We start from the raw sequence: 26,052 nt of genomic DNA on the forward strand, positions 1-26,052 counted from the left end.
AAGGAAACGTGCGCTCTGCTTTCTTTCGGGGTAGTGGCTTTTGCCTGATTTTTATCTGGGGGCCTTTAAAGAGCTACAGCCGGCACAGAAGCAGGGCTGCGACGCTGTGCCTGGAAAACTCATCAGCGTCCCTCTGGTTTGTGTTCCTCCCCTTCAAGCCTTTTCCCATGGAGTGGGGCTCTCAGCGACAACTGGCAAACGGTTGATTGCTCGTTGTCATTCTGGTGGGCACTGGTGTCCGGAGGGCTCCAAGTGCTTTGTGGGTACTCGCATTTGTTTCTCAGATGCCCAGGTGCACAGGTGGCACCAGTCCCGGTTAATGGATGAAGAAACTGAGGCTCTGGGGATCAAGGTCGTGAACCAAGGGCTGGGAGGGGCACAGCTGGGAGCGAACTTGGGTGTTCAGGGCTACGTTTTGTCTTGAAGAGGATGTGCGGGATGTGTGTGTGTGTGAACGCATAAGGTTGTGTATGTGTAAGAGAATGAGAATGAAAAGGAGGGAGGATTGAATGGGGTGGGGTCCTCAGTATAAACCTGCCCAAGAACAGTCACTGCCTTGCAGTCTTTCCGATCAGAACTACCTCCCACGAGGAGCTCATATGCCTTCTATCCAAAGCAACCTCTTGCCCAGGCCCCAAAGGAAGGCCGCAGTGATTTACCCAGCCCTGGTGGACCCTGTGCTCGCTGGACGGGGGGGCTGGGTCACAGAAGCCCTCCTCACCTGCCCGCTCTTTTCCTCTCCTCCCTGGCTCCACTTCATAGCCAGCATATGGAAACTGTTTCTGTTTACCCAGTGCCACCAGGATGCTGCTGCACGTGGAAATCTTGGATTCCCCACAGGGTCGTTTCAGAGGCTGCATGCAAAGCAGCCAGCTGTTTTGCAGGGAGCCTCTGGGCCCTGTTACATCAGCTTGGAGGAAAACGTTACCATCTGTGCAAACAGGTCATCCTGGTTTGTCTGCCTGTCCTCTGTGTGGGGAACTTCTCTCCTACTTGGAGGGAGTTCTTTTGTTGTTGTTATTGTTGTTTTGTATTCCAGTGCCTGTCAGTTCAGCAGTTTCTTTCTGTTCCTTCTCCTCTATGTTCACCTCCCTGGGCTGACTGCCAGGATGCAGGGAGGGCAGTTAAGGGGTTGGTGATGCATAAATCTTTAGTGGCAAAAGTCGTTGGGCCTGAAAAGGCTGCAGGCTGGTTTCACAGGAGAGTTCTCTGCCCAGGGCACCCGAAGTGCAGAACAAAGTGTTTCTCTTTGGGGGTTGGGGTTGGGGGGACTTGCCCTAGAGGCTCCGAATGGGATCTTCCTGGTTGCCAAGAATGTTCCTAGTCAGCTTCCTCTGGCCCTTCTCCTGTGAGCGGAGAAGGTGGTTTGCTGTGGGAGCCAGAAGACTGCCACTCCCACCCTCCTGTGCTGCTGTGTATCGTTTTTTTCCTCCTTCTTCCCGCCTGTTTCTGGGCCAGCTGCCTCCCAGGAAAGACGGAAATGCAGAGGCGAGGGCCGGCCGTCATGTTCCTGGACGAGGCGGCGGATGGCCAGCTCCCCGACAGCCCCATCGTGAGGTCATCCCACCTCCTCCAGCTGGGCCCTTGCGGTATGCCTTGACCTTGCCTTTCCAGCTCGTCTGGAGACACCCACCCTGCCCTGGGCGAGCACGGTGCCAAAGTCAGAGGTCGAACGTGTTGATTCTTATGTGGTCTCTGACATCCACTGGTGTGAGGGCTGGTCCCTGATCACAGGAGGGGGCTGGGCCTGGGGTGCTGTGTGAGAGCCCTCCAGACCGCCTTGTTGTCCAGACTTTCCCTGTGCAGGGGTTGCCCCGAAAGTTGCATCATCAACTTTCACCTGGAGACCCGGGGGCCGCTGTTTCTCCCAGCAAGTGCAAATTTGGCCCAGGTGGGTAGGATTAGGCCAGTGGCTTATTCTTTGATTTGTCTCACAGTTGTGCACCAGCAATTACACAGTGGCAGACAGTGGGCGTCAGACCACTGTCCACATTACTGTAGTGAGGGATGAGTGACCAGTGTTTGTGGTGGGGAAGCTCTAGGAGGGGAGCCAGGAGGCCCAGGTGCTAGAGCTGGCTCTCTGACGGGTCAGCCCTGTTACGCAGGCACACCTCCCCTCCCTGGCCTCAGTTTCCCATCTCTAAGAGCCAGGCATTCAATTAAGTGGTCTCTGTGATCCATTTCAGACCTGACCATCATCCTTTCTAAGACCCCAGACCTGACACTCATCGTTTCTAAGATGAGCCTCAGAAAGTACTCAGGTCCACGCAGGGAAGCCCCGTAGCCCGTAGAGCACGCTATGCTCTGTGGTTTAGCATGGGGATTCTCAGCACGGAACCTGCTGACCTTCTAACTGTGTGAGACCCGGGCAAGTTCACAGATCTCTCTGGGCTTCCATTGCCTCATCTGTAAAATGGGCACAATAATGGTCGCCACCTCATAGGGTTATTGTGAGTATGAAATTTATAGAAATATATACATTTATATAAATACATAAATAAATATATGGTGCTGAGAATAGCCTGGCACACAGAGTATGCCCTGTAAGTGTGTTTGTTATTTCAGCAGAAGCTGAGTTGATGAGATTGTGGGGCTGAGGTTAGTTAGGGTAGGGGAGAGACCTGTGTGCTAAAGAAGACCCTGTCACCCTCTCGGTGCAGCGAGGCAGTGTTGGTGGAAGGCTTCTGGTAGCCAGCAGGATCCAAGCGGCTGGGCTCTGCACCAGGTGTGGCATGGCTGGCCCCATGGGTGGTTCATAAGTTGGGAGTCATTTTTAAAGCCATCTGCACCCCCTTGCCTGTCCCCCTCACCGTCTTTATGTATCTAACTTACAGATCACGTTAGGAATAAAATGACAAACACATATGTACCCAGCGCCACCAGAGCTTAGTGCTTACTTAATTTTAATAAATCAAACATGACAGAGTTAAAGCCCCCTTTGCCCAGTGCATTTGGGGGCAGCTCTTTTTTTTTTTAAGATTCTTTTTTCGATGTGGACCATTTTTAAAGTTTTTTTTGCATTTGTTACAATATTGCTTCTGTTTTATGTTTTTGGTTTTTTTGGCCATGAGGCATGTGGGGTCTTAGCTCCCTGACCAGGGATTGGATCCGCACCCCCTGCATAGGAAGGTGAAGTCTTAACCACTGGACCGACCGCCAGGGAAGTCCCAGGGGCAGCTCTTGTAGTTAGAAAAGCCTTCCTGGGATCTGGTGGAAATGCCCGTCCTGTGACATCTCCTCCCAAGTCCTTGTTCTGCCCTTTGTAGCCTCACATGTCTCCTCACACCTGCCAGCCACCAGGTGTGATCTGTGACTGGAGAGCATACGTTTTGTCTCTGTGATGCTTGCTGTTGCATGGGGGCCCCGGCATCCTAGTGCTTGGCAGTAACCAGCTGCCCTCTGAGGAACTACATGGCCTTTAGGAGTTTGGGAAGGAACAGGAAATGGAGAGAGATGCAGTGGGAGCGAGATCCTAAAGACCCTTGCTGAGTCTGAAGTCTTTCCCGAGGGCGAGCTATTGAAAGATTGTTAAGCACCTGAGGGATAGGATCAGATTTACGCTTTACCGACTTCATCCTGCAGCGAGACTCCCCGGAGGTCAGGGAAAGGCCCAGGCAGCGAGAACCAGCCTGAAGGCTGTTGCTGACTTTTAGGTGAAAGGCAGGAGGCTCCAGTGAATGTGGGGAGTGGAGATGGATTAGAGAGAGGAGACCCTCCCAGACCTGGCGACTTATAGGCCATGGGGGGTGGGGGGAAGGTGATGTGAAAGATTTCCGGCCGTGAGGACCGTCCTCCCAAGGCAGCTGGAAGGCTGGTCTGTCTCCCTGTCCCAGGGGTCCTTGTGGATTTCAGAGACTGGATGGAATTGTTGTTTGTGCATCGGGGGGAGAAGACTGTCTCTCACCCAAACCAGGGCCCTTCAAGATACCAAGAGTTGGGCTTCCCTGGTGGCGCAGTGGTTGAGAGTCCGCCTGTTGATGCAGGGGACACGGGTTCGTGCCCCGGTCCGGGAAGATCCCACATGCCGCGGAGCGGCTGGGCCCGTGAGCCATGGCCGCTGAGCCTGCGCATCCGGAGCCTGTGCTCCGCAACGGGAGAGGCCCACAACAGTGAGAGGCCCGCGTGTCGCCAAAAAAAATAATAAAAGATACCAAGGGTCACCTGCTCCCAGGCAAAAGCCATTGGTGTGAGTGAGGTGGAAGTGGCAAGGATTGGCCTGCACTGGGGGATGCTGTAGCGTTCCCCCGCCCCCCATCACAGTGGTGTATGGTGTAAGTGATGGGGGCAAAGGGGAGAAGTTGAGGAGGACCACGTGCCTTCTCCCCACCAGGATGGGTCTGAGAGAGCTCCCGGGCGGGAGGCAGAAACTGGATCAATTTGCTGAGACCCCTACACGAGAAGAAGGGCTCGGAAGGCTTACACGGGGGTCTCCAAGGCAGGGGCTCCTGCAGACGCTTATGTCTAGCACGGGCTGGGAAAATGGCACTAATGTCCGCTGCCATCTGTGCCAGCCTGTCGCCGCCCACCCCGCACCAGCACCACTATTTATTCGACCTAGGGCTGCTGTGTCCCGGGTGCTGGCTCCTGCCGTGCTGTGCAAAGGTCATGGAGGACAGGGCGCAGGCGCACAAGCTCCCAGCTCCATCCAGATGCCGGCAGGCATCTTTCTCCTACTTGGGAGTCACGTTTTGGCTCATGCTTCCCTGGTCCATGTGAGCGGGTGGAGGAAGGTGGTTTGACCTTCTCCTGTCTCTGCCTAGGGCTTAGTTCTTTCAGAAATGGGCACTGGGATCAGAGTTGGGAAATGTTGGCATTGGTAGAGCAGGACCAGGATGAGCAAGGGCTGGCTGCAGCCAGATGTCCTGCCTTCTACCTGTTACTCCATTTGAGTGATGGAACTGCTGCTATATATATATATATATATATATATATATATATTTTTTTTTTTTTTTTTTTTTTGCGCTACGCGGGCCTCTCGCTGTTGTGGCCTCTCCCGTTGCGGAGCACAGGCTCCGGACGCGCAGGCTCAGTAGTTGTGGCTCACGGGCCCAGCCGCTCCGCCGCATGTGGGATCTTCCCGGACCGGGGCACGAACCCGCGTCCCCTGCATTGGCAGGCGGACTCTCAACCACTGTGCTACCAGGGAAGCCCCCGCTGGTATATTTTTAATCCTTTCGGCACTACCTTGTCCTCCTTTTCGGGTTTCGAATCCTTGAGAGGCATGCAGCCTACTAATTAGAAGCTAACCAGCCTAGTTTGGTATCCAAGCCCTTCTTCTCACTGGCTGCATGACCCCAGGAAGGTACTTAACCTTCTGCACCTTAATCTCCTCAAGTCTGAAGTGGGAATAATAATATTACCTTCTTCATAGGATTGCTGTGAGAATTAAATAGCTTGATTGGTAGAAAGTACTCAGGTATGTATCAGTTATCTATTGCTGTATAACGAACCAGCCCCAAACACAGCACCTTAAGACGAAGACATCATTTATTCTGCTCGTGAGTCTGCAGTTTGGGCAGGGCTTGGGGGAGGGGCAGCTTCTCTGCCCCACACAGTGACTGGGGCTGGGGGTCTGTTTGTGAGATGACTTATTCAGCCTGACCAACAAGTTGGTGCCGGCTGCTTCCTGGCAGCTCAGCTGGGCTGTGGACTGGGCGCCTTGATTCTCCTCCGTGGGCCTCTCTCACAACATGGTGGCTGCGTTCCAAGAGCAAGAGACCCAAGAGAAGAAGGTGGAAGCATTTTGATGACTTAGCTTTGGAAGTCATAAGCATTACTTCCTCTATCCTCTCTTGGTCAAGAGGGTCACAAAGCCTCACCTGGTTTCAGGAGGAGGAGACATAGTCTCTACCTCTTTGTAGGGAGTTGGCAGGGTTCTAGAAGAGCATGTAGTATGAAAGATAATGCTGTGGCTATCTTTGGGGAAAAAATCTGCCACAGAATAGATTTTGACACGTAATAAGCGATCCATAGGTATTTGCTACCACTAGTTTAAAACCATTCTCTGCTGTCCTTCACCGCAGACTTGTCTTTCTTAGAGGGTGGGAGTGTAGCATAGTGGTTAAATGCAGCTGCTCTGGAGGGGCGCTGCCTGGGGTTAAATCCTGGCTCAGCCCTTTACAGCTGTGTGACCTTGGGCAAGTTGTTAACCTCTCTGTACAGTAGGATTTATGCTAGTGTGTATCTTATGGGATGGTGAGGATTACGTGAGTTAATCAGCATGGAGCACTCAGCACAGAGCAAGTAGTGTTAACTCATTACTTTTCTTATATCCTTCACTGGTGCAGTCCCTTCCAGAAAAACTGTCCTAGTTACACATGCTAGCAACGGAGCTCAATCCAGAGTAGGTTTGTGAACTGGAAGTCCCTTCGCTTCCAGACGCACAAAGTTGGGAGGGGAGAAAAAGAACTATACTGTTGTAAGAGTCTTATACTAGACATGAAGTGGTCTCTTGATGGTAGACGTGATAAATCTAAAATGTATACTATAAACCCCAGAGCAACCTCTGAATAACAAAAGAAAGCATTGTAGCTAATAAGCCAACAAGGAGATAAAATGGAACCATAAAAAAATATACGGTCATCCAAAAGAAGGCAGAAAACAAGAACAAAGAACAGGTGTGGCAAATATGCGATAAATTGCAAGATGATATATTTAAGCCTAATCATATTAGTAATTACTTAATTGTAAATAATCTAAATACTCCAATTAAAAGGCAGAGTTTTTCGGATTGGGAGAAAGGAGCAAGACCAAACTCTATGCTGCCTACGGGAAACAAAGTTTAAATATAAAGACACAAAGAGGGAACTCCCTGGTGGTGCAGTGGATAAGTCTCCATGCTCCCAATGCAGGGGGCCTGGGTTCTATCCCTGGTCAGGGAACTAGATCCCACATGCATGCCGCAACTAAGAGTTTGCATGCCACAACTAAGGAGCACACCTGGTGCAACCAAAAAAAAAAAAAAAATGTTTCTCCTTTAAAAAAAAAAAGACACAAAGAGATTAAAAGAATGGAAAAAGCTACACTAATCACTAATTCAAAGAAATAATCAAAACTGGAGTAGACATATTAATCAGAGATAAATATTTGTATATTTATGTAAACTCTCAAAATTCAAAAAGAAGAAAATAACCTAATAAATAAGCAGGTAAACTACTGAAGCCCGTGCGCCTAGAGCCCGTGCTCCACAACGAGAAGCCACCGCAATGAGAAGCCTGTGCACCGCAACGAGGAGTAGCCTCTGCTTGCTGCAACTAGAGAAAGCCCGCACACGGCTACGAAGACTCAACACAGCCATAAATGAATACATAGATAAATAAATAAATAAATAAATACAAATTTTTAAAAATTTTTTAAAAATAAAAACCTTCCAAAGAAAAGGAAAGAAAAAGGTAAAAGAAAGATTTGGAGACACTTCAGTTAAGTTGTACAAATGGCAAATAAAGATATGGAAAGATGCTCAACATTATTAGTCATTAAGGAAACACAAAGTAAAAGCATTGGAATTAAAACAATGCAGTACCATCACAACCTTTTAGAATAGTTGACTAAGAAAACTGAGCATGTCAATTGTTGGTGAGGAGGTAGAGGACCTGCAACTCTCATTCACTGCTAGTGGGAATGTAGAATGGTACAATCAATTTGGAAAACAGTTTGGTAGTTTTGTAAAAAATTAAATGTATGATCTAGCTATTTCAGCCCTAGGTATTTACCCCAGAGAAATGAAAGCCTTTGTCCATACCATACCCTGTACGTGAATGTTCATAGCAGTCATTTGAAATAGCGAAACCCTGGCAGCAATCTAAATGTGAATGGATAAACTGTGGTACATCCATGCAATGGAATACTACTCAGCAATAAAACAGAATGGACTACTGACACACCCTATAACATGGATGAATTTAAAATGATTATGCCGGGGCTTCCCTGGTGGCGCAGTGGTTGAGAGTCCGCCCGCCGATGCAGGGGACACGGGTTCGTGCCCCGGTCCGGGAAGATCCCACATTGCCGCGGAGCGGCTGGGCCCGTGAGCCATGGCCGCTGAGCCTGCGCGTCTGGAGCCTGTGCTCCGCAGCGGTAGAGGCCACAACAGTGAGAGGCCCGCGTACCGCAAAAAAAAAAAAAAAAATTATGCCAAGTGAAAGAAGCCAAACAAAAAAAAGAGTACATACTGTGCTGCTGTTTACATAAAATTTTAAGAGATGCAGGTTCGTCTGATCGTGACAGAAAGCAGATGAGCGGTTGCCTGAGGATGGATGGGTGGGGGGGAGGGCTTGAAAGGGTGACGGTTATATTACCTTGATTGTATTTAGTAATGGTTTCACGAGTGTGTACGCATGTCAACACATACCAAATTGAATACTTTAAATGTGTGCAGTTTATTGTGTGTCAAATATATCTCAGTAAAAGTATTTAAAACTCGGTAGAGAAGAGCTTTGCAGAGGGCAGACCTGACTGCCCTTGCTTAGCAGTTCAAAGTCAGAAGGACCAGTTGTGACCCAACAGCCCTTTGAACCCTGCCAGTTTCCTCTCCTTTCCTGTTTGGTTGTGAGCTTTACACATCTGCTCCCTGCCACTGTGCATGACTCATTAGCCAAACATTTGATTCTTTACCCTCCCATAGGTGGGTCATTGGGAATGTGGGTTAGGGGAACCCAATTCTCATCCTAGATTCTCTTCTTCCCAATAAATTTACAAAGCTGAGAGTCATTTCTCGGTGCCATCGCATATGTCAGTGGAGACACCTGAGTGTTATGACGAGCCCAACCCAAACAGGCTTAAGTGTAAAAGGATATTTGTGGGCTCAGACTTCAGAAACGCTACGAGGTAGATTTTGGGCACAGCTTGATCCCAGGGATGTAACTCGGGCAGGTTTTCCCCAGGTCGTGGCAGAGGCAACCGCCAGCAGCAACAGGGAAAGAGCCCCTCCTTTCTAACTGGTCCAGGAAAAGTTCCAAGTTCAGCCCTCATTGGCTGGGCTTGGGTCAGCACCGCTGCCTGAACCAACGCCTGTCCTGGGGGGCTGAGGGGATCTCATTGCACTGGATCATCTGCCTGGGGGCCAGGGGTGGAGTTGGCCAGAGCCAAAGAATATGGACAGAAGGTAGGAAGAGGATGTCCTTCAAAAGCAGATGGGGCTGTTACTGCAAGGAAAGGGCATGGATGTCAGCAGGGAAAAGCCACAGGGGACACTGCACCAGTGAAAAACTCCAATTGGTTTTATTTTTTGACAAGGTAGTATATTAACACGCTTCCAAAAGTCAGAAGTAATCAAAAAGATCACTCCCTCTGAGTGACTTCTACACTGTTCCCTACATCCGTTGTAGGCAATCAATTTCATCGAGTTCTAATTTGTTCTTCCTGTTTCTTTTGTTAAGTAGATATCTCTGTGTTTTCTTGTTTTCTCCCTTTCTTACACAAAAGATAGCATACAGTATGTGCTTTTTTTATACTTGCTTTTTTCACTTAACAAGAGAAGGAAAAACTCTTTAAAATTGAGGTATGGTTGATGTACAATATATAAGTTTCGGGTGTATAACATAGTGATACACAATTTTTAAAGGTTATGCTTCATTTATAGTTATTATAAAATATTCCTCTGCCGCACAGTATACCCCTGTAGCTTATTTATTTTATACATAGTAGTTTGTATCTCTTAATCCCTATCCCTATCTTGCCCCTCCCCCCTTCCCTCTCCCTACTAGTAACCACTAGTTTGTTCTCTATTTCTGAGTCTGCTTTTTTTGTTTATATTCAATAGTTTGTCTTATTTTTTAGATTCCACATATAAGTGATATCATAAAGTATTTGTCTTTCTCTGTCTGACTTATTTCACTAAGCATAATACCCTTCGTGTCCATCCATGTAAGAAAAACATTTTTAACTAGGCGTACTAATTCTTGCTGTCATTAGTACACGGGATGGTGCGTTGACTTACAGTTAATGGGATATGTGTGTGAGCATACGAGGTGACTGCCAACCTTTTCTCCTGGTGAATGGTGTCTTTATTCTCTTAAGCCTGGGTTGTAAGTGAATCTCCTCTTGCAATGCAGATGGAGGCAAATATGCCGTCCATGACTCCTGCACCCCCAATCTGAGCTCAGGGGGCGAGAGTTCCCCCTCCAGCCTCACCGGACACAACTGGGAGATGAATTATCAAGAGGCAGCAATCTACCTCCAGGTGAGTATCTTCCGGTCAGGACCTGGCCATTCTTGGCCCCTGTTGGTGGAGTAGGATAGCCGGGGTTCTGTTGGATGCCCAGCAACTCAATTCTGCTCCGTGTGTGAGCTTCTCATCTCCTAAGATCAGGCTGGGAGAGCCAACCCGATTGTGCCCACACGGAAGGGTGATGTGAACGGGCTTGCTCTCGGGACCCCCAGTTTGTGGCTCTGCCTGCCCCCAAGGTTCCCCAAGTCTGTCCACTTGGCCTCCCCTGCCCCGCTCCCTCTTCTCAGGCACATTGAGAGGCCGGTTCTCCGGAGGGAATTCTTTTATCTACTTAACACTGCTGACTTAGTGTGGGGAATCTAGAGATCTTTATTCCCTTCCTGTTTAACTTGCTGCTGCTCTCATGTTTGCTGTTTCATGCTTAGTTTTTGTTTTTGTTTTTTTTAAAGAAAAAGAATACTTTTTAATAAAAGTCACGCATGCTCATTACAATAAGTTTCGGTACAAAGGCGATGTGAAAAAAAATTCACCTAACGCAGTCGCTGACAACATTATTTAAGAATAATACAAAAAAAAAGAATAATACATAGGTTTCAGGGGTCTTCTAAAATAATTTTAAAGTCCTGTGGTAGCTATAGCTGTACAGTCTGCTTTTTTTCCCCCTAGCATGTGGCATAAGCTTTTTTCTCATGTTATAACTCTTGTAAACAAATTTTAAAGTCTTTATAATTCTATCTGGTAAGTGCGTACTAATTTACTTAACTATCCTGATAAGATATTTTCTCTTTTTATATTTCCCTATTATAAATTATAATCCGAGGACAATCTGTGCCCACGGCTATTTCTCTCTTTTTCTCTTTAATATCTAGGATTATTTTATTAGGAAAGACTCCAAGAAGTGGAATCAGTGGGTAGAAGGAATCAACCTTTTTTAATGCCCTTGTTATATAGTATCGAATACCCTCCAAAGGGGATATTGCCTATTAACTTCCGGTCTGTCTATGGCATTTTCACCGTAATCTTGCCATTTTTGTCATTATAAGATTTCAGCTTCAGCTGTGCATTGAATAAGGGTTCGGGTGGGGAAATGGAATTTTTCTTAAATTCATTTGAATGATCATTTTCCCCTAATCTTTTTTTGTTTGAAGCAGCTCTCCCTTGTAATTATTTGCTTTGCTATTTTTTAAAAAAGATATAATGAAATTCAGATACTTATTTGATAGTTGTTTGGGTGTCTGTGTGTTTCTCGCATTTTATGGCTGTACTCCTCAAGAAATGTATTTTGATTCAGGCAGGTTAAGGCAATAGAAATGTTTTAGGGAAATTTTAGCAAGCTTGGGCATGCCAGTTGATGTGGCAGGGCCCCCTTATGCACTGTCACCTTCTCCAAAGTTGAATAGGTGCTAGACAAGAGGGTGGGATGGGTCAGAATATGGAATTAGAATAGCTGCTTGGTAATTCCTTCTTTCCTTAAGCAGGTGAGAACATTAGTAATAAAAATGGCTATCATCAAAAAGTCTACAAATAATAAATGCTACGGAGGGTGTGGAGAAAAGGGAGCCCCGCCTACACTGTTGGTGGGAATGTAAATTGATGCAGCCACTATGGAAAATAGTATGGAGGTTTCCAGAAAGAACCTAAAATAGAGCTACGATATGGTCCAGCAGTCCCACTCCTGGGTATATATCCAGAAAAGACAAAAACTCTAATTTGAAAAGATACATGCAACCTGACATTCATAGCAGCATTATTTACAATAGCTAAGACATGGAAGCAACCCAAGTACCTGTCAGCAGACAATTGGTTTAAGATGTGGTGTATATATACACTATAGAATGTTACTTAGACATAAAAAAGAATGAAATGTTGCCATTTGCAGCAGCATGGATGGACCTAGAGAATATTATACTAAGTGAAGTAAGTCAGACAGAGAAAGACAAATATTATATGATATCACTTATATGTGGAATTTTAAAAAATAATGCAAATGGAGCTTCCCTGGCCGTCTAGTGGTTAAGACTCCCTGCTTCCACTGCAGGGGCCACGGGTTCAACCCCTGGTTGGGGAACTAAGATCCCACATGCTGCGTGGTACGGCAAAAAACACAACCCCCCCCCCAAAAAAAAACGCAAACAAATTATATATAGTTTAACTGGGCACTTGCTGATCTTTCTAACAACTCTACCAAGCAGTTTAATCATCTCCCAGTTCATACACCTGAAACTCCCAGGGGCTCAATGAGTCCAAAGCCATCCAGCTAGTAAATTGCCAAGGCTGGACTTAAACCGTGTCCATCCAGCCTCCAAATGACGTTCTTTCTTCTCTATGTGGTTGCCTCACTTCTGTACCTGACCCCATGTATTCACTTGAAAATGGGCCATGTCTTTGTGGGAAAAGAGGTTACAGAACAGAAGGTATCATGTGAAGATTTTTATATATAAATTATAGTTTTATATATTGTGTTTCTGTATCTATGCACATATACCCATTCACATTTGGAAAGTTATTTATCTAAATATTAAAGGTGATTATTATTGTTTTTTAAAGGTGGTTATTTTTGGCTGATGGAATTTTTACTACCTTATAATTCTGTGTATGATTTGAATTATTTTACAAAAAATGCATCATTTTGTAAAATTAAAACTAAAAGCAAAAGTTGGATCCCCATGGACAGTAGTTCGTGGCTGTTTCTGGAGGATGGCTTTAGCTGGTGTCTGGTAATCGTTTTCATGCTTGCAGGGGAGCTGCAGCATGGCCCCTGAAGCAGGTTGCTGGTGTGCTTGGGTAATTGGCCGCTCGCTGCTTTGAGGCTATCTGGTGCCTGCAGTTTCCTCTCTTCCCAAATTTTACCTGTTAACTCACTCACCCTCAGGAGCTGTGTGCTCGGCGCTCCTGTTGCCTCCAAGACAGTCCTAGTTTTCTGTGTGGACTTCTGCCCCAGGGAGCAGAAAGCAAAGACCTGGAAGTCACATGCAACTGGCCTGCCTTCTTATTTTTCCTAATCATGAATCTCCTAGTTCGTGATCAGCAGCTAGAAAACAAGGCCAGTGTTCTCCTTAGGGTCTGGGTCAGAATCCAGTGACTCGGGTCGTATTTCACTCCGTCCTCGCTAGGGGAGGCCTCATCCTCCATCTCGTCTGTGGCAGTTTCAAGTCCTAGCGGTCAGATCCGAGTCCCCCGTGTTAGTGGTTTCCTCTAGCCAGACCTTCATCCCTGGCCACTTGTTGGAAGAAATTAACCAAGAATTGCATTTTTTAAGAAATCCAAACCAGAAGCTTCCCAGGCCATGCGTGTCCCCTGTGGCTGTGGCCATGCTGGTGAAAACCACAGCCTGGCACAGATCACAGGACTGGCAGCAAGGCTTGTCCAGCCTGCCCTCCGTGTGACCGCCAGGATGTTCGTTCCCTGCCCTGTTGAGTCTGTGGTTTGTCTTTATTTTTTGATAACGAGGATAGGGGTGTAGCCGGCTTCAGGGAAGTGACTCACTTGAAGTTCCCCCTGCAAACCACAGCCAAGGTCAGAGCTCCCTGCCTCCCAGCTACTGGGCAGTCCTTGGGCTGGGCAGGGGCCTGGAGAATGATCCCTTGCAGGAGTGCTTCATCCTATTTAAACACCTATTAAACACCTATTAAATGCCTACTAAACACATTTAAACACCTATTAAATGCCTACTGTGTGCACCAGGCACCGTGCCAGCTGAGGACCTGACAGTACCTCTTGCCTTCCCAAATCTCTGAAACAGGCTTGGCGAGCTGAAGCCACCTCGGGCTAGTACAGGAGCCCACCAGCCAGAGCTGTTTCCACGGCACTGTGTGCCACCTCTGGGCACAGAGACACTTCTTCCCATTGGCCTGGCTTGGCAACCTCTGCAGGAATCACCGAGCATGTGTTAGTTTCACCTTCCCCAGAATAAGGGTTTATGAGGACGGTTGAGTGTGGCCTCATCTCAGAAGAGTCGGAATAGTTGAAGGTCAGACTGCATTCCGGGACAGCCGGAATGCTTTCAGAAGGGCTCTGGGCATCCCTTCTGGCTCGGCCCCTTTCCTCCTCTAGGGATTGGAGCCAAGGGGAAGAGCCTCTGTTCTGAGTGTTTGTGCTGGGAGTGAATGAGACAGATTCTCCCGACTCAGCACCATTGACATTTGGGACCGGATAATTCTTTGTTGTGAGGGGCTGTCCTGCGCATTTGAGGAGGTTTAGCAGCATCCCTGGAGTTTACCTTCTAGATGCCAGCAGCACCCCCAGGTGGGACAACCAAACGTGTCTCCAGGCCAGGGCGGAGTCAGGGGAGGGCAGGTGGTCCACATTGCCCCCAGCTGAGAAGCACTGAGGCAAGGTGATGGTTGTAAAGTACGAGCCAATCAGTACTCTCTCTGCGTCGGCTGCTGGGTGGGGTTCGGGGGTGATGAAGCTGAGGGACCTCCCTCACTTAGCCCTTATCCCCGTGCCCACCAACCCTGGGGAGGCAGTGAAGATCCCCTACCTGCCCCAGAAGGCCGGTCCTAACCGGGAGGGTTATCTGCTTGTATTCCCAAGCGGACCGTTCCCGGTCTGCTCCGTCCATTGCTTTCTACATCGGCAGGAGGCCAAGAATAGAGCAGGGCCGCTGGAATCAGGCTGTCTGGCTCTATGAGCTCAGGTGCTACTGAAGCTCTTTGTGCCTGGATTTCCTTGTCAGGCGTGAGAGGAGTGTGGAGGGCTCAGCGGGGCCGGGGCGGGGCGGGGGGAGGGTGGTGTGGGGGAGGGTGGTGCTGAGCATGGTGCCGGGCCTGGAGGGCACTCGCTGGGGGTCAGCTGCTGTCTCATTACTGTTGGGGGTGAAGGCATCAAGCGGTTAGGAAATTAGGTGGAAATGGAGTAAATTAAGAAGTGGGATGGGGAAAGCTGAGTAAAGAAGGAGCGTGATAAAGGTACCCTCACACTTTCCGCTCAGTGTTACTATAACTTAAAATAATAATAACAGGTAACCTCTGGCGGGGAGCTTCCTGTGTGCCAGATGCCGTCCTAAGTGTCTTGCAGGAACCCGGGGAGTGAGTACGAGTGTTGATGGTTGTAAAGGTGAAGGAACATTCTCGGTGTTACCCAGGGAGGGGGGGGGGGGAGCCAGGACTCAGCTGTTCTTAGTTTACCCCAGACCCCACCCCCCCCCCCGACCTCAAGCACTTAACATCCCGCAGACACAGCTGAGAGTGAACGTTTGACCTCAGAGGGGACCAGATGTGCCCGCTTCTCTTCGATCTCTTGGATTTTTTTTTCTTTGATTCCTCTGAGTAGTTTTGGGAAGAAGGAAGTCTTTGGAGCCCCATCAGCGGGCCAGGGTGAGACTTGACTGGTGTGCGGTTCTACGAAGATCACACTTTTGCTTCTCCATCATCTCCCGACTCTGGCCTGAATCTCCTCCCACCGGCCAAGGGCCCTCCCCCCTCCCCGCCCACCACGCATCCTGGCCGCCCTATCGTCTCCAGGCGCGTTCGCCCACGTGACGCTTGCTCTTTCAGGAAGGTGAGAATAACGACAAGTTCTTCACCCACCCCAAGAATGCCAAAGCGCTGGCGGCCTACCTCTTTGCTCACAACCACCTCTTCTACCTGATGGAGCTGTCCGCAGCCCTGCTCCTGCTGCTGCTGTCCCTGTGCGAGGCTCCGGCCGTGCCCGCGCTCCGGCTGGGCATTTACGTGAGTGTCCGGATGGCTGGGAGCCACGGCTCTCTGGGGGCAGAGTAACTCAAGACTGAGAGGGAACATTCTGGAAGGGCAGACGTCTTGCCCGGGGTCCCCGCCCGACTGAATGCACCTCCCCCGTCTCCCTGGGATTCTGCTCCTTTGTAAATTCCAGGGAGGGGCGCCTTCGGATTGCCTCAGAACCCGTAGCCCGCTTTGGCCCCCAGGTGGGCAGCATACCTGATTAGCAGTCCCACCCGCTGTCTCCAACCTCAGATGAAAAGGCGGGCAGGTGTGCTTGCTGCTGGGGGAGGGCGGGCGCTGGGGAAGCCACGTCTCCTTCACACCCTTTGGCTGCAGGTCCATGCGACCCTGGAGCTGTTTGCCCTGATGGTGGTCGTGTTTGAACTCTGCATGAAGTTGCGGTGGCTGGGCCTTCACACCTTCATCCGGCACAGACGGACCATGGTCAAGGTGCTGTGCCCACCTCCCTACAGCATTTCCTCCCCTGTCAACTTCAAGTCTGTATCTTCAGTTCAATTCCAAGTCCCCCGTGGGTCTGGTCCTGCGCTCAGAAGTGTAACCTTGGGTCCCTGTACTCGCCATGCTTCCCGCCTTGCTCCAGGTGTCACAGTGATGCTAACAGTAGCGAATGTGGTTCGGCGTTTAGCGCGTGCCAAGCACTGGCACGATGACGTTTGCGGGAGGTGTAGTGCTCTTCCTATCGTACGTGCAGCCAGTTGGAAGAGAACGGGATCTAAATCCCGGTGAGTTGGGATTCAAAGCCAGCTCTGTGTGGCCTCCACGCCCACACCGATCAGGACCATATTATATGCTTTCTCTCTCTGCGGCAGAGAGAGGTGTGAGTCGGGATGTGTCAGAGTGGCGTTTGGCAGTGTAAAAAGCCCACACGCTTGTACAAGAGAATGTGCCCAAGGAATTGGAGGTCAGGGTGTGCTGCAGACTTCAGGGGCCCTCACGGTGCAAGCGGGGAGAGCTGGAAGCAGAGGGTGGCTGGATGTGGCCTGCGGAATAGCAGCTTTGCTCAGCGGGTATCATCTGATGAGCTGCTGGGAGCATCGCCCTGGGGCTCATTCTCCTGGGACTGCACATCTATGCCAGCAGCCAGAGGGCTTCTCCCTGGGGCCCGCTTGATGTTGGGGGAGGTGAGAAAGGGCGAGGGAAAGGTCTCTCTGGACTCCGGGCGGGGCTGGGCAGTATCCAACCAGCCCTCTGTTCAGGGTGTACAGGAGGGGCTGGGTCAGAGGAGCTGACGGCGCACTGTGCCCTCCACCCACAGACCTCTGTGCTGGTGGTGCAGTTCGTTGAGGCCATCGTGGTGTTGGTACGGCAGACGTCCCACGTGCGGGTGACCCGGGCGCTGCGCTGCATCTTCCTGGTGGACTGTCGGTACTGCGGTGGCGTCCGGCGGTAAGGCCCGGGGGAGGAGCTGCTCAGACAGTCGCTATCAGGGCCTGGCCTGGCCCTCCGGGCCAGTGAGTGATGTAGCAGTAGGGCCACTCCTGCACTTGGGTAGGACATAGTCATGCCCACTTCCCTCTGCTACTCAACCCACACAGAGAGGCAGGTGGTCTTCCTGCTGAAGTTCAGGTCTCCTGACTCGGGGTCCAGGGCTCTCTCCTGCCTTACTTGTGCTTCTTTGGGGCTGGTCCTCTCTCTGAGCACAGTACCTGCCCAAACACAGCCTAAAGCAGGAGCTCAGCAAAGTCCACGTGACTCAGCAGGCTGTCCTGACACCTCCCCTGAGACTGGGGGTACTGAACTCAAACCAGGCCATTAGCCTGAGGTCAAACTGAGTTTTGAGAATCCGTCTGGAAAGCCTCTTGGCTGGGGTACTGTGGGTGAGAGCGGGCTGGCCATTCACGCTTGGTGCCCGTCCTTAAAACCGGAGACAAATGTCCTAGGACTGGGTGGCCCTGAAATGTCTTCCCACATCCCAGGCAAGCTGGCCTTGTCACCCGAGTCCATGCACCTGGCCTTCTCCTGCCGTCTCCGTCTCTTGCAGGCACTTGCCTGCCTGGGCTCTGTAAGTGCTACACCTGCCCCGGTTCTTTCCCCATCACCCACTGAGTGGAAGGCCTAGGAGATCACTAAGCATGATGTCACAAGCCAGGGCAAGAGGGGATTTAGTGTTCTGGGGGTCGGAAGCACCAGACCCCCATCTTGACAGGCACGTACCCCACTGAGGAGTCCCAGCCAGCACCCCCCGGGCCCTGGTCCGTCCCCGGCTGCGCCTCACTCCTCCTGGCCCCGTTTGTCTCCCCAGCAACCTGCGCCAGATCTTCCAGTCCCTGCCACCCTTCATGGACATCCTCTCGCTGCTCCTCTTCTTCATGATCATTTTCGCCATCCTTGGTGAGTTTCTCCTGCGCCCCAGGATGCAGGCGCTCGCTAAAAGCAAACTCACAGTTGAGAAAAAAAGGTACTTTGACCGTTTCAGAAATTCAGGAAGGTTTTCACAATGATGTAAACACCCAACTGAGGAAATGCAATATCGGAAAAAAAAAAGGAAGCCACCTTTGTACCCTTTCCTGATCTCGATTCCCTTCGGCTCCCAGAGGTACCCCCGGCCTTTATTCATGCTGCTGCACGTAGATGTATGTCATTCATTTTCACCGCAGTGTCGTGATCTGATATGTGAATATATCCAAATTTATTTATCACGTCTTCTGTTGGTGGGCACTTTTCACTATCACAGGTCACACTGCAGTGAACATTCTCGTGCGTTTCCTGGCGCACACGGGGGAGGGTTTCTCTACAGCGTGTGCCTGGGACCTTAGGGTCTGCACACTTCAGCTTCACTAGATGTAAAAGCAAGGTCATGGCCTTTCTAACTCCGAGGAGGCCTTGCCTCTTCAGATAAGATCAAGTATTGATGCGACAGCCACATTCAGACACAGGGTTTAGACCGTGGAGGTCTTAGAACGCGGCGAGGTAGCCCAAGGTCCCTTCTCCAGTACTCAGATGGTGAAGACAGTGGAACTAGAGAGCCCTGGCTCTAAGGCCCCCACCAGCACTGAAAGCCCCGGGTTCTCGTGACTGCTCTGTCCTGAGCCACTGACTCCCACTTACCTCACCTCCACCCCACTCTCGATAGAATTTCCTTTGTGTTCCAAGGGGGCTGACTTCCCCTGAGGGCAGAGTTACTCCCTTTCCCACTCCGGATTTCAAGGACTCAGGGGAATAGCTCATTCTGAGAGGGAAAAAATTAATGGTGTTAATTTGGCGACAGGGGAACAACAGGGTCCCTTTGGAGTTGTGCTTGACTGTCATGTTCTCAAAACCAAAGATCGCAAACCGGCAGTCTGGGTTCCAAATCCAGCCTGTGGATGAGTTTTCTTTGGTCTGAAAGTGTTGAGCCAGCATTTTAAAACTAGTTTTTTTTAACATGAAAATACAGATTTTCGGCCTTAAAATTATTAACTTTTTTTAATTCCGTTTTTAAAAAAAATCGACATATAATTGACATATAACACTGTATTAGTTTTAGGTAGACAACATAATGCTTTGCTATGTATATACTGCAAAGTGATCATCGTAATAAGGTTAGTTAACATCCATCACTATACAGAGTTACAATTTCTTTTCCTTCTGATGAGAACTTTTAAGATCTACTCTCGTAGCAACTTTCAAATATACAATATGGTATCATTAATTATCGTCACCGTGCTGTACGTACTGCTTTTTTTTTTTTTACTATACAGATTTATTATTTTTAAAAATTTTATTTATTTGGTTGCCCCAAGTCTTAGTAGCAGCAGGCGGGCTCCTTAGTTGCGGCATGCGTGTGGGATCTAGTTCCCTGAGCAGGGATCACACCCGGGCCCCCTGCATTGGGAGCATGGAGTCTTACCCACTGCGCCACCAGGGAAGTCCCTATACAGCCTTTTTAAATCATATGTTTGATGGTACTTGGGTCACCCTCCTGAGTGGCAGCAGTTATCTGGTGTTCTGCCACAGTCCCCACCACTCCCTATGCTTTTCCTCTGCCTACGGCACTGATTCACATTTATTTGTCCAGTCCTTCTGACATCTGGATTTGGACTCTTCTGCTCTAACCCTTTTTTCAATCTGTTTCCCACCACCTTCTTCTAGGTTTCTACTTGTTCTCCCCTAATCCTTCAGACCCCGTAAGTAATCAGCATGTTTGTTTCTTCCTTTATGGGAGGCCCTTTCCCTCAGATAAGGTGGCTGGACTGCCCCCCTAGCTGTATTAGGAGGGGATGCCCTGCTTGGTTTCTCATCATCGCTTCTGGCACCTGAAAGTGCCCCGTCACCCAGATTTGAGCTGTCTCCTTCCTTGAATGCCAAGGGGGGCCCCCTGCCCTGGCCTTGAGAGGGGTGTTTCCGGGATCAGATGTGGAACACGGGCACAGTTTGGCAGAGGAGCAGTGGAGGAGAGCTCAGCTAATTGTGCATATGTGGTTCCCTGGGAGACAAGTCCCAAAGCCAGTTGTCTGCTGCCGCAGGAAGCATTGAGCTCAGGAAGGAGGAGGCCTTGGACTCCATGTTTGCTTGTTCCTCTGCCATCCTTCAGGGATCCCTTGGGAGGAAGAAGGAGTGGGCGGGGCAGGGAGGGGGAGGGCTCTGGAGGCGGCCCACCGCCGGCAGCCTGTTCCCGGTGGGGTGTGCCCTCGGCCTGGCGGCCACGTCCCCTCCTTTCCTCCTCTCCCCCGCAGTACTTCAGCACCCTGGAGAACAGCATTGTCAGTCTGTTCGTCCTTCTGACCACCGCCAAGTAAGTTCGGGCCCTGCTTTGGCTTCTGCCCTCTTCTAGTGCCCGGGGTCTTTTCCTCTTTTCAGCCAAGAATATTCCACATCTTGGCCCAGACAGGTTCTTGGGACCCCATGAGGGACGGGAGTGGCCTGGTGAGCCAAGAGTAGGGGAGGGGGGAGGGGGCCGGCCAGGCAGGAGAAGAGGTGTCCTTATAGAAGACGAAGACCAGCAGACACGCGCCCTGCGGGTAACACTCTGCAAACACAGCTTCCCAGATGTGATGATGCCCTCCTACTCCCGGAACCCCTGGTCCTGCGTCTTCTTCATCGTGTACCTCTCCATCGAGCTGTACTTCATCATGAACCTGGTGAGTGACCTTGCCTCGCGCTCCACTGAGGCAGCCCTTGCCCACACTCTGCTGGGCACTGTGGGGATGAGGTAGGGACAGCTTTCGGCCTCCGAGGGCAGACCATTGGGGGAGGAGGTCCCAGACCGTGGTCAAGTGTGGTGTGGCTAGGAATTCCCTGTCGGGACTTAAGTGCAGCTGGTTGCCAGCAGTAACTAGCCTGCCGCCACTGCTGCTGACAGTGCTAGAGTTTAAACCAAAGCTACCCTGGGATCTTTTCCTTCTCACGGCAAACATGTAATAACTATAAAAGCTGGTACTTACTAAGCCTTAGCCAGGCACTGTGCAAAGTGTTTGATGGATGAGGGTTAAATAATTTAACACTTAAACCCTGGAATTCTTATTGTGCTCAATTTATAGTTGAGGAAACTGCGGATCAGACTGATAGGCTAACTCGCCTGCGCCTGCACAGCTCGGGGTGGCCGGGTGAGCTGGTCTCATTCCAGAGCCCTGCTCCTAGCCACTCCATCCTGCTGCAGCCACGTGCCACGTGTGTATTTCCACCTCATTTATCACGAACCATGGGGAAATGGAACACAGAACATATTCCTTTAGGGAGAACACAAAGCCCCCATGCACACTGGGAACTTTGGAGGTGTTTGCAGAGGCTCGGCCGGCCACCAGGAGTGTCCTGCCACCAGCAGGTTGCCTCCCGGACCGGGCCGTCAGGCTGGCGCTGAGCCCACATCAACGCCAGAATTACCAGGAAGAGGCCTTATCAAGTCTTGCTTTTATTTTTATACTTCTGAAGAGCATTCTCACACCAGTCACCACAGTCAGGCCCAGTATAGAAATGGAAAACACTTTCTCTGGGCTAGATCAGTGAAATCTCCTAAAAGTGTGACATCTTAAGAAGGAAAATATTTTCTCTTTTTAATTCCTCAAAACCCAAAATAAGTATGTTAGATGTCTCTTTGAACATCTTACAGCTCTTTTATACTGTTGTTAGTTTAGAATCTAAAAAATAGTTTATGTGTAATTGATTTGCTTTAAAAGATATTTAGAGCTGTGAAAATATAGGGCATGGGTCAGCAATCAGGGCCAATACCCAGCCCACCATCTGTTTTTGTCAATAAAGCTTTATTGGCCCATTTGTTTGCACATCGTCCACGGCTGCATTCATGCTGCAGCTGCAGGGTTGAGTGGTTTCTACAGAGACCATCTGGCCTGCAGAGCCTAAAAGATTTGCTCTCTGGCCCTTTACAGATGCTAACTCTCCCTTGATCTAAAAGGAAGTATGGGGGACCAGTTAGAAGGGATGGAAAGGACAAGAGAGTTCCCCTCAAAATATTTTTGAAAGAAAAAGAAAGTGTTTCCAAAAAGTGTTCTTCCAAATTCTGCACCTGGCCTCCCATCGCGTTCTGATAACGCAGACTGTGTTGTTCACCTGCTAAATTTGGAATTAGAAAGTTCCAGAGCCTTGTGCCCTTTTGTGCAGGCCACCTCACACCCCTGCTTTCTGGAGCCACGCGGACTCACCAGGAGGAGGAGCAAGGGGACAGGAGAGGAAGCATCGGCACAGCGATGTTCCTTCCTGCTCTGAGGTTGGGAGGGCACAGGATGGACACACAGCCTCCCCGGCCATCACAAGGAGCTAAATTGGGCAAAAAACCCAGTGTGTTCCCCTCGCTGCTTCTCTCCCCTTATAAAACTGCCCAGCCAGGGATGAGCTACAGGCGGAGAGAAGAAAAACCTGGGGAAAATGTAATAGCAGTGTCTTCATGAATCTTTAGGGGGGAAATTTACAAGTGGCAATGAATGACCTTCCTCTGCTGAGTCTTGGAGATGAACTTCCTACGCCACCTGAGGCAGGCGAGAGGCTCTTTTCAACCCCTTTCTCTGGGGTGGCTGGAAGAGCACCCTCTGGAGGCTGGAGAACGACTCCCTGGTTCTTGAGGCCCCGCCGGGCACAGGAGCCAGGTCTCTGCTCTTCCCTCACAGCTTCTGGCCGTGGTATTTGACACCTTCAATGACATCGAGAAACACAAGTTCAAGTCTTTGCTGCTACACAAGCGAACCGCCATCCAGCACGCCTACCGCCTGCTCATCAGCCAACGGGTAGCGGGGCAGGGGCTGAGCCAGGGAGGGAGGTTGGTCCCTGCTCCCCAGCCCTTGCCCCACAGTATCCCCGAAGCATGGGCGGGCCGGCAGCTTCCGAAACCAGGAGTCCTGCCCTTGGGAGAACAAGAGAACAGGGCGTCCTGGGATCCCGTGTGATGCTGGGCATCTGGCATGGCTGTCCCCGCTGTGTTCCACGTGGCCGTCTTCCCTCTTCCCCCAGGGGCCTGCCGGCATCTCCTACAGGCAGTTTGAAGGCCTCATGCGCTTCTACAAGCCCCGGATGACTGCCGGGGAGCGCTATCTCACGTTCAAGGCCCTGAATCAGAGCAACTCGCCTCTGCTCAGGTGAGAGCGGATGCCAGTTGGGCGCAGTGTGGCCGGACGAGGCGTTCACAAGAGGCAGCTGGGGCCTGCAAAAGCCCGGGGGCTGGGGAGCGGGCAGGCAGAGAGGCTCTAGAGACTTTAGTTTTCTTCAGAGATTCTTACGCACGTAGACCCTGTTCCTCAGGCGGCTTCTTACAGGTAACAAAAGTCCAACCCAAATCCAGTTTAAACTTGAGACGAGAAAAGGAATGGGACTTCCCTGGTGGCGCAGTGGTTGAGAGTCCGCCTGCCGATGCAGGGGACATGGGTTTGTGCCCCGGTCCGGGAAGATCCCGCGTGCCGCGGAGCAGCTGGGCCCATGAGCCATGGCCGCTGAGCCTGCGCGTCTGGAGCCTGTGCTCCGCAACGGGAGAGGCCACAACAGAGGCCCGCGTACCGCAAAAAAAAAAAAGGAATGTATTGGCTCGTGGAATGGACTGGCCCAGCTGCTCACCCTTGAGCCATGAGCAAGGTGGTTGCATGTGAGCTAATCCACAGAGCAACGTGAAACACACACACACACCTTCTCTTCTCTCTGTCTGTCTCTCTGTCTCTCTCTGTCTCTTTCTCAGTATGTACTCTTTTTTTTTTTTTTTTTTGCTGTACGCGGGCCTCTCACTGCTGTGGCCTCTCCTGTTGTGGAGCACAGGCTCCGGATGCGCAGGCTCAGCGGCCATGGCTCACGGGCGCAGACGCTCCGCGGCATGTGGGATCTTCCCGGACCGGGGCACGAACCCGTGTCCCCTGCATCGGCAGGCGGACTCTCAACCACCGTGCCACCAGGGAAGCCCCAAAACCCTTCTTTTTGATCTGAGATGAGGCAGGCCTGCTGTAGAGACGGGAGTGAGCGAGCTCTGGGCTGAACTCTCTGCCCCGGTTGTTCTATTAAGTCCTCTGCTAAAGGAGGCTCAGTCCCTGTCTGTCTAAGAATGGTGGTGATCTGGGGGCTGCCTCTCTGGGGGACGGAAGCCGGCAGTGGTCTGTGTAGACTGAGTGGATTAAGTATCCGTAGTCCCTGGAGGAAGGAGGAGATGAAATGCCTGCAGGTACGGGTCCCCTGGGCCCTGGTGCGCTGGGACTCGCAGATGTCGCCTCCTCCCCTCCCCCGCTGCACCCCTCGAAGGTGACCATAGGCAGGCGAGTGAGAGGACCGCGGCTCGGTGGGAACGTGCTCTGATTTATTTTGCCCTCGTGCTTATGACAGCCTGAAGGACTTTCAAGACATCTACGAAGTTGCCGCCTTGAAGTGGAAGGTGGGTGCTCTCCAGGGAGTGACCCGGCAGACGGTTCCCTGGGAGGGGGATGAGGCCAGGAGGCGCCCGGCTGTCCAGCTCTCTCCCTGCTGGGACATCTCAGCTCTCAGCTGGGCATTGTGCACTGGAGGGATAACAGGTGGCCCCTGGCCCTGCATCTGCCTGTCCATCTGCAATGCGGTGTCCTGGTTAAAAGCACTGAATCTCAGACCCCATTAGTCAGCATGTGACATCAGGCAAGTTATGGAACCCTTCCAAGGCTTGTCTCACCTGGGAAGTGGGGTCATGAGAGTCCCTACCTACCGCATGATTTTCAGGATTCTATAAAAACAATGGCAGTGCATGGCACATGGAAGAGTTCAGCAAACGTTGGCTGGCTTTGTTGTTCTTTAGATCCCTGAGTGTTTTCATGGTTTCCCAAGTTAGCCAGGAGAGCAGGAAAGGGAAGCTGCATCCATGCCCCCAGGGCTGGGCTCTGGTCGCTGGTCCTAACGCCCTCTCTCCTATGGCCCTGTTCCTTGGCCAGGCAAAGAGAAATAGAGAGCACTGGTTTGATGAGCTTCCCAGGACAGCATTCCTCATCTTCAAAGGTAAGGTTGACCTGAATATGGCAGCTGGGGACGAATGGAGGTTTCCAGTGACCACAGATAAGCATTTAAAGAACATGTCCAGAGGGGGTGTGTGTGTGTGTGAGCATGTGTGCATGTGTGCATGCGAAATGTCTATGTGTGTAAAAGAGACAGAGTGTGATTACCCCAGCAGGGAAATAGTGTTGGATTAGGAAGGAAATCAGTAACAAAAACCAAACGAAAAATAATTTGTGGAATATTTATTTATTGAAGAAAATTGATACGAAGTCAAATAATTAGAAAAAAATGAAAGTCTCCCAGGCAGAGATAACCACGGTTAATTTTCTGATACGTTTCCTTCTGGTTTTCTGTGCATTTTAAAAACAGTAGTGGGGATTACATTATGTATTCTGTTCTGAAACCTGCCTTTTTACCTAATGATGGATTTTGACCTTCCTCCAGTGTCAGGATATATAGCTGGTGTATCTGATCCCTCACATAATGCTTGCATTGTATAAAATTGAAGATTTTAAAATCGGAGGGCCCCATATTACTTACCTAATAGTTTTCCCTGAATTTAATGCCAGTTTTGAAGTTCCACATGGGGTATGGTTAGCTCACAGGGGTCTGGGCCATATGAACAAGAGTTAAAATGGTATGTCCTATTTTGTTATTTCTCCCACAGCTAGGACTTTGAGCACAGCTGTTATTATTATTCCATATTCTTCAGCGAGTTTTCCACTCCATTGGGATGATAGTTGCTCAAGGGGATAAATAAACAGTGCCGGTTCTAGGCCAGGAGCAGACTTACAGTTTCAGCAGCGGCCAGCAAAG

The 26,052-nt window shown here is 50.3% G+C and overlaps 1 protein-coding gene across 13 annotated transcripts in view; it reads left to right on the plus strand.

Annotated features, from left to right (window-relative positions):
• TPCN1 (two pore segment channel 1) overlaps nucleotides 1–26,052 on the plus strand; it is a 63,409-nt gene that overhangs the window by 20,104 nt on the left and 17,253 nt on the right. For 8 of the 13 annotated variants that reach the window (XR_012325195.1, XR_004521447.2, XR_012325194.1 and 5 more), the window contains exons 3-14: nucleotides 10,053–10,180; nucleotides 15,667–15,843; nucleotides 16,189–16,302; nucleotides 17,129–17,259; nucleotides 18,116–18,204; nucleotides 19,945–19,979; nucleotides 20,529–20,587; nucleotides 20,834–20,933; nucleotides 22,914–23,030; nucleotides 23,254–23,378; nucleotides 24,601–24,649; nucleotides 25,176–25,239. Coding sequence is in view for 9 of the 13 variants with exons in the window: in XM_073790150.1 (XP_073646251.1) it covers nucleotides 10,053–10,180; nucleotides 15,667–15,843; nucleotides 16,189–16,302; nucleotides 17,129–17,259; nucleotides 18,116–18,204; nucleotides 19,945–19,979; nucleotides 20,529–20,587; nucleotides 20,834–20,933; nucleotides 22,914–23,030; nucleotides 23,254–23,378; nucleotides 24,601–24,649; nucleotides 25,176–25,239 (1,188 nt within the window). In the remaining 4 variants the exon portion in view is untranslated. Of the gene's footprint in view, nucleotides 1–794; nucleotides 1,590–10,052; nucleotides 10,181–10,217; nucleotides 14,414–15,131; nucleotides 15,227–15,345; nucleotides 15,487–15,666; nucleotides 15,844–16,188; nucleotides 16,303–17,128; nucleotides 17,260–18,115; nucleotides 18,205–19,944; nucleotides 19,980–20,528; nucleotides 20,588–20,833; nucleotides 20,934–22,913; nucleotides 23,031–23,253; nucleotides 23,379–24,600; nucleotides 24,650–25,175; nucleotides 25,240–26,052 lie in introns of those variants that run through there. The other 5 variants (XM_033836987.2, XM_033836990.2, XM_033836991.2 and 2 more) reach the window with 5 other exon arrangements.

The sequence above is a fragment of the Tursiops truncatus genome, chromosome 13 (genome assembly GCF_011762595.2).
Source record: "Tursiops truncatus isolate mTurTru1 chromosome 13, mTurTru1.mat.Y, whole genome shotgun sequence".
NCBI classification, from domain to species: Eukaryota; Metazoa; Chordata; class Mammalia; order Artiodactyla; family Delphinidae; genus Tursiops; species Tursiops truncatus.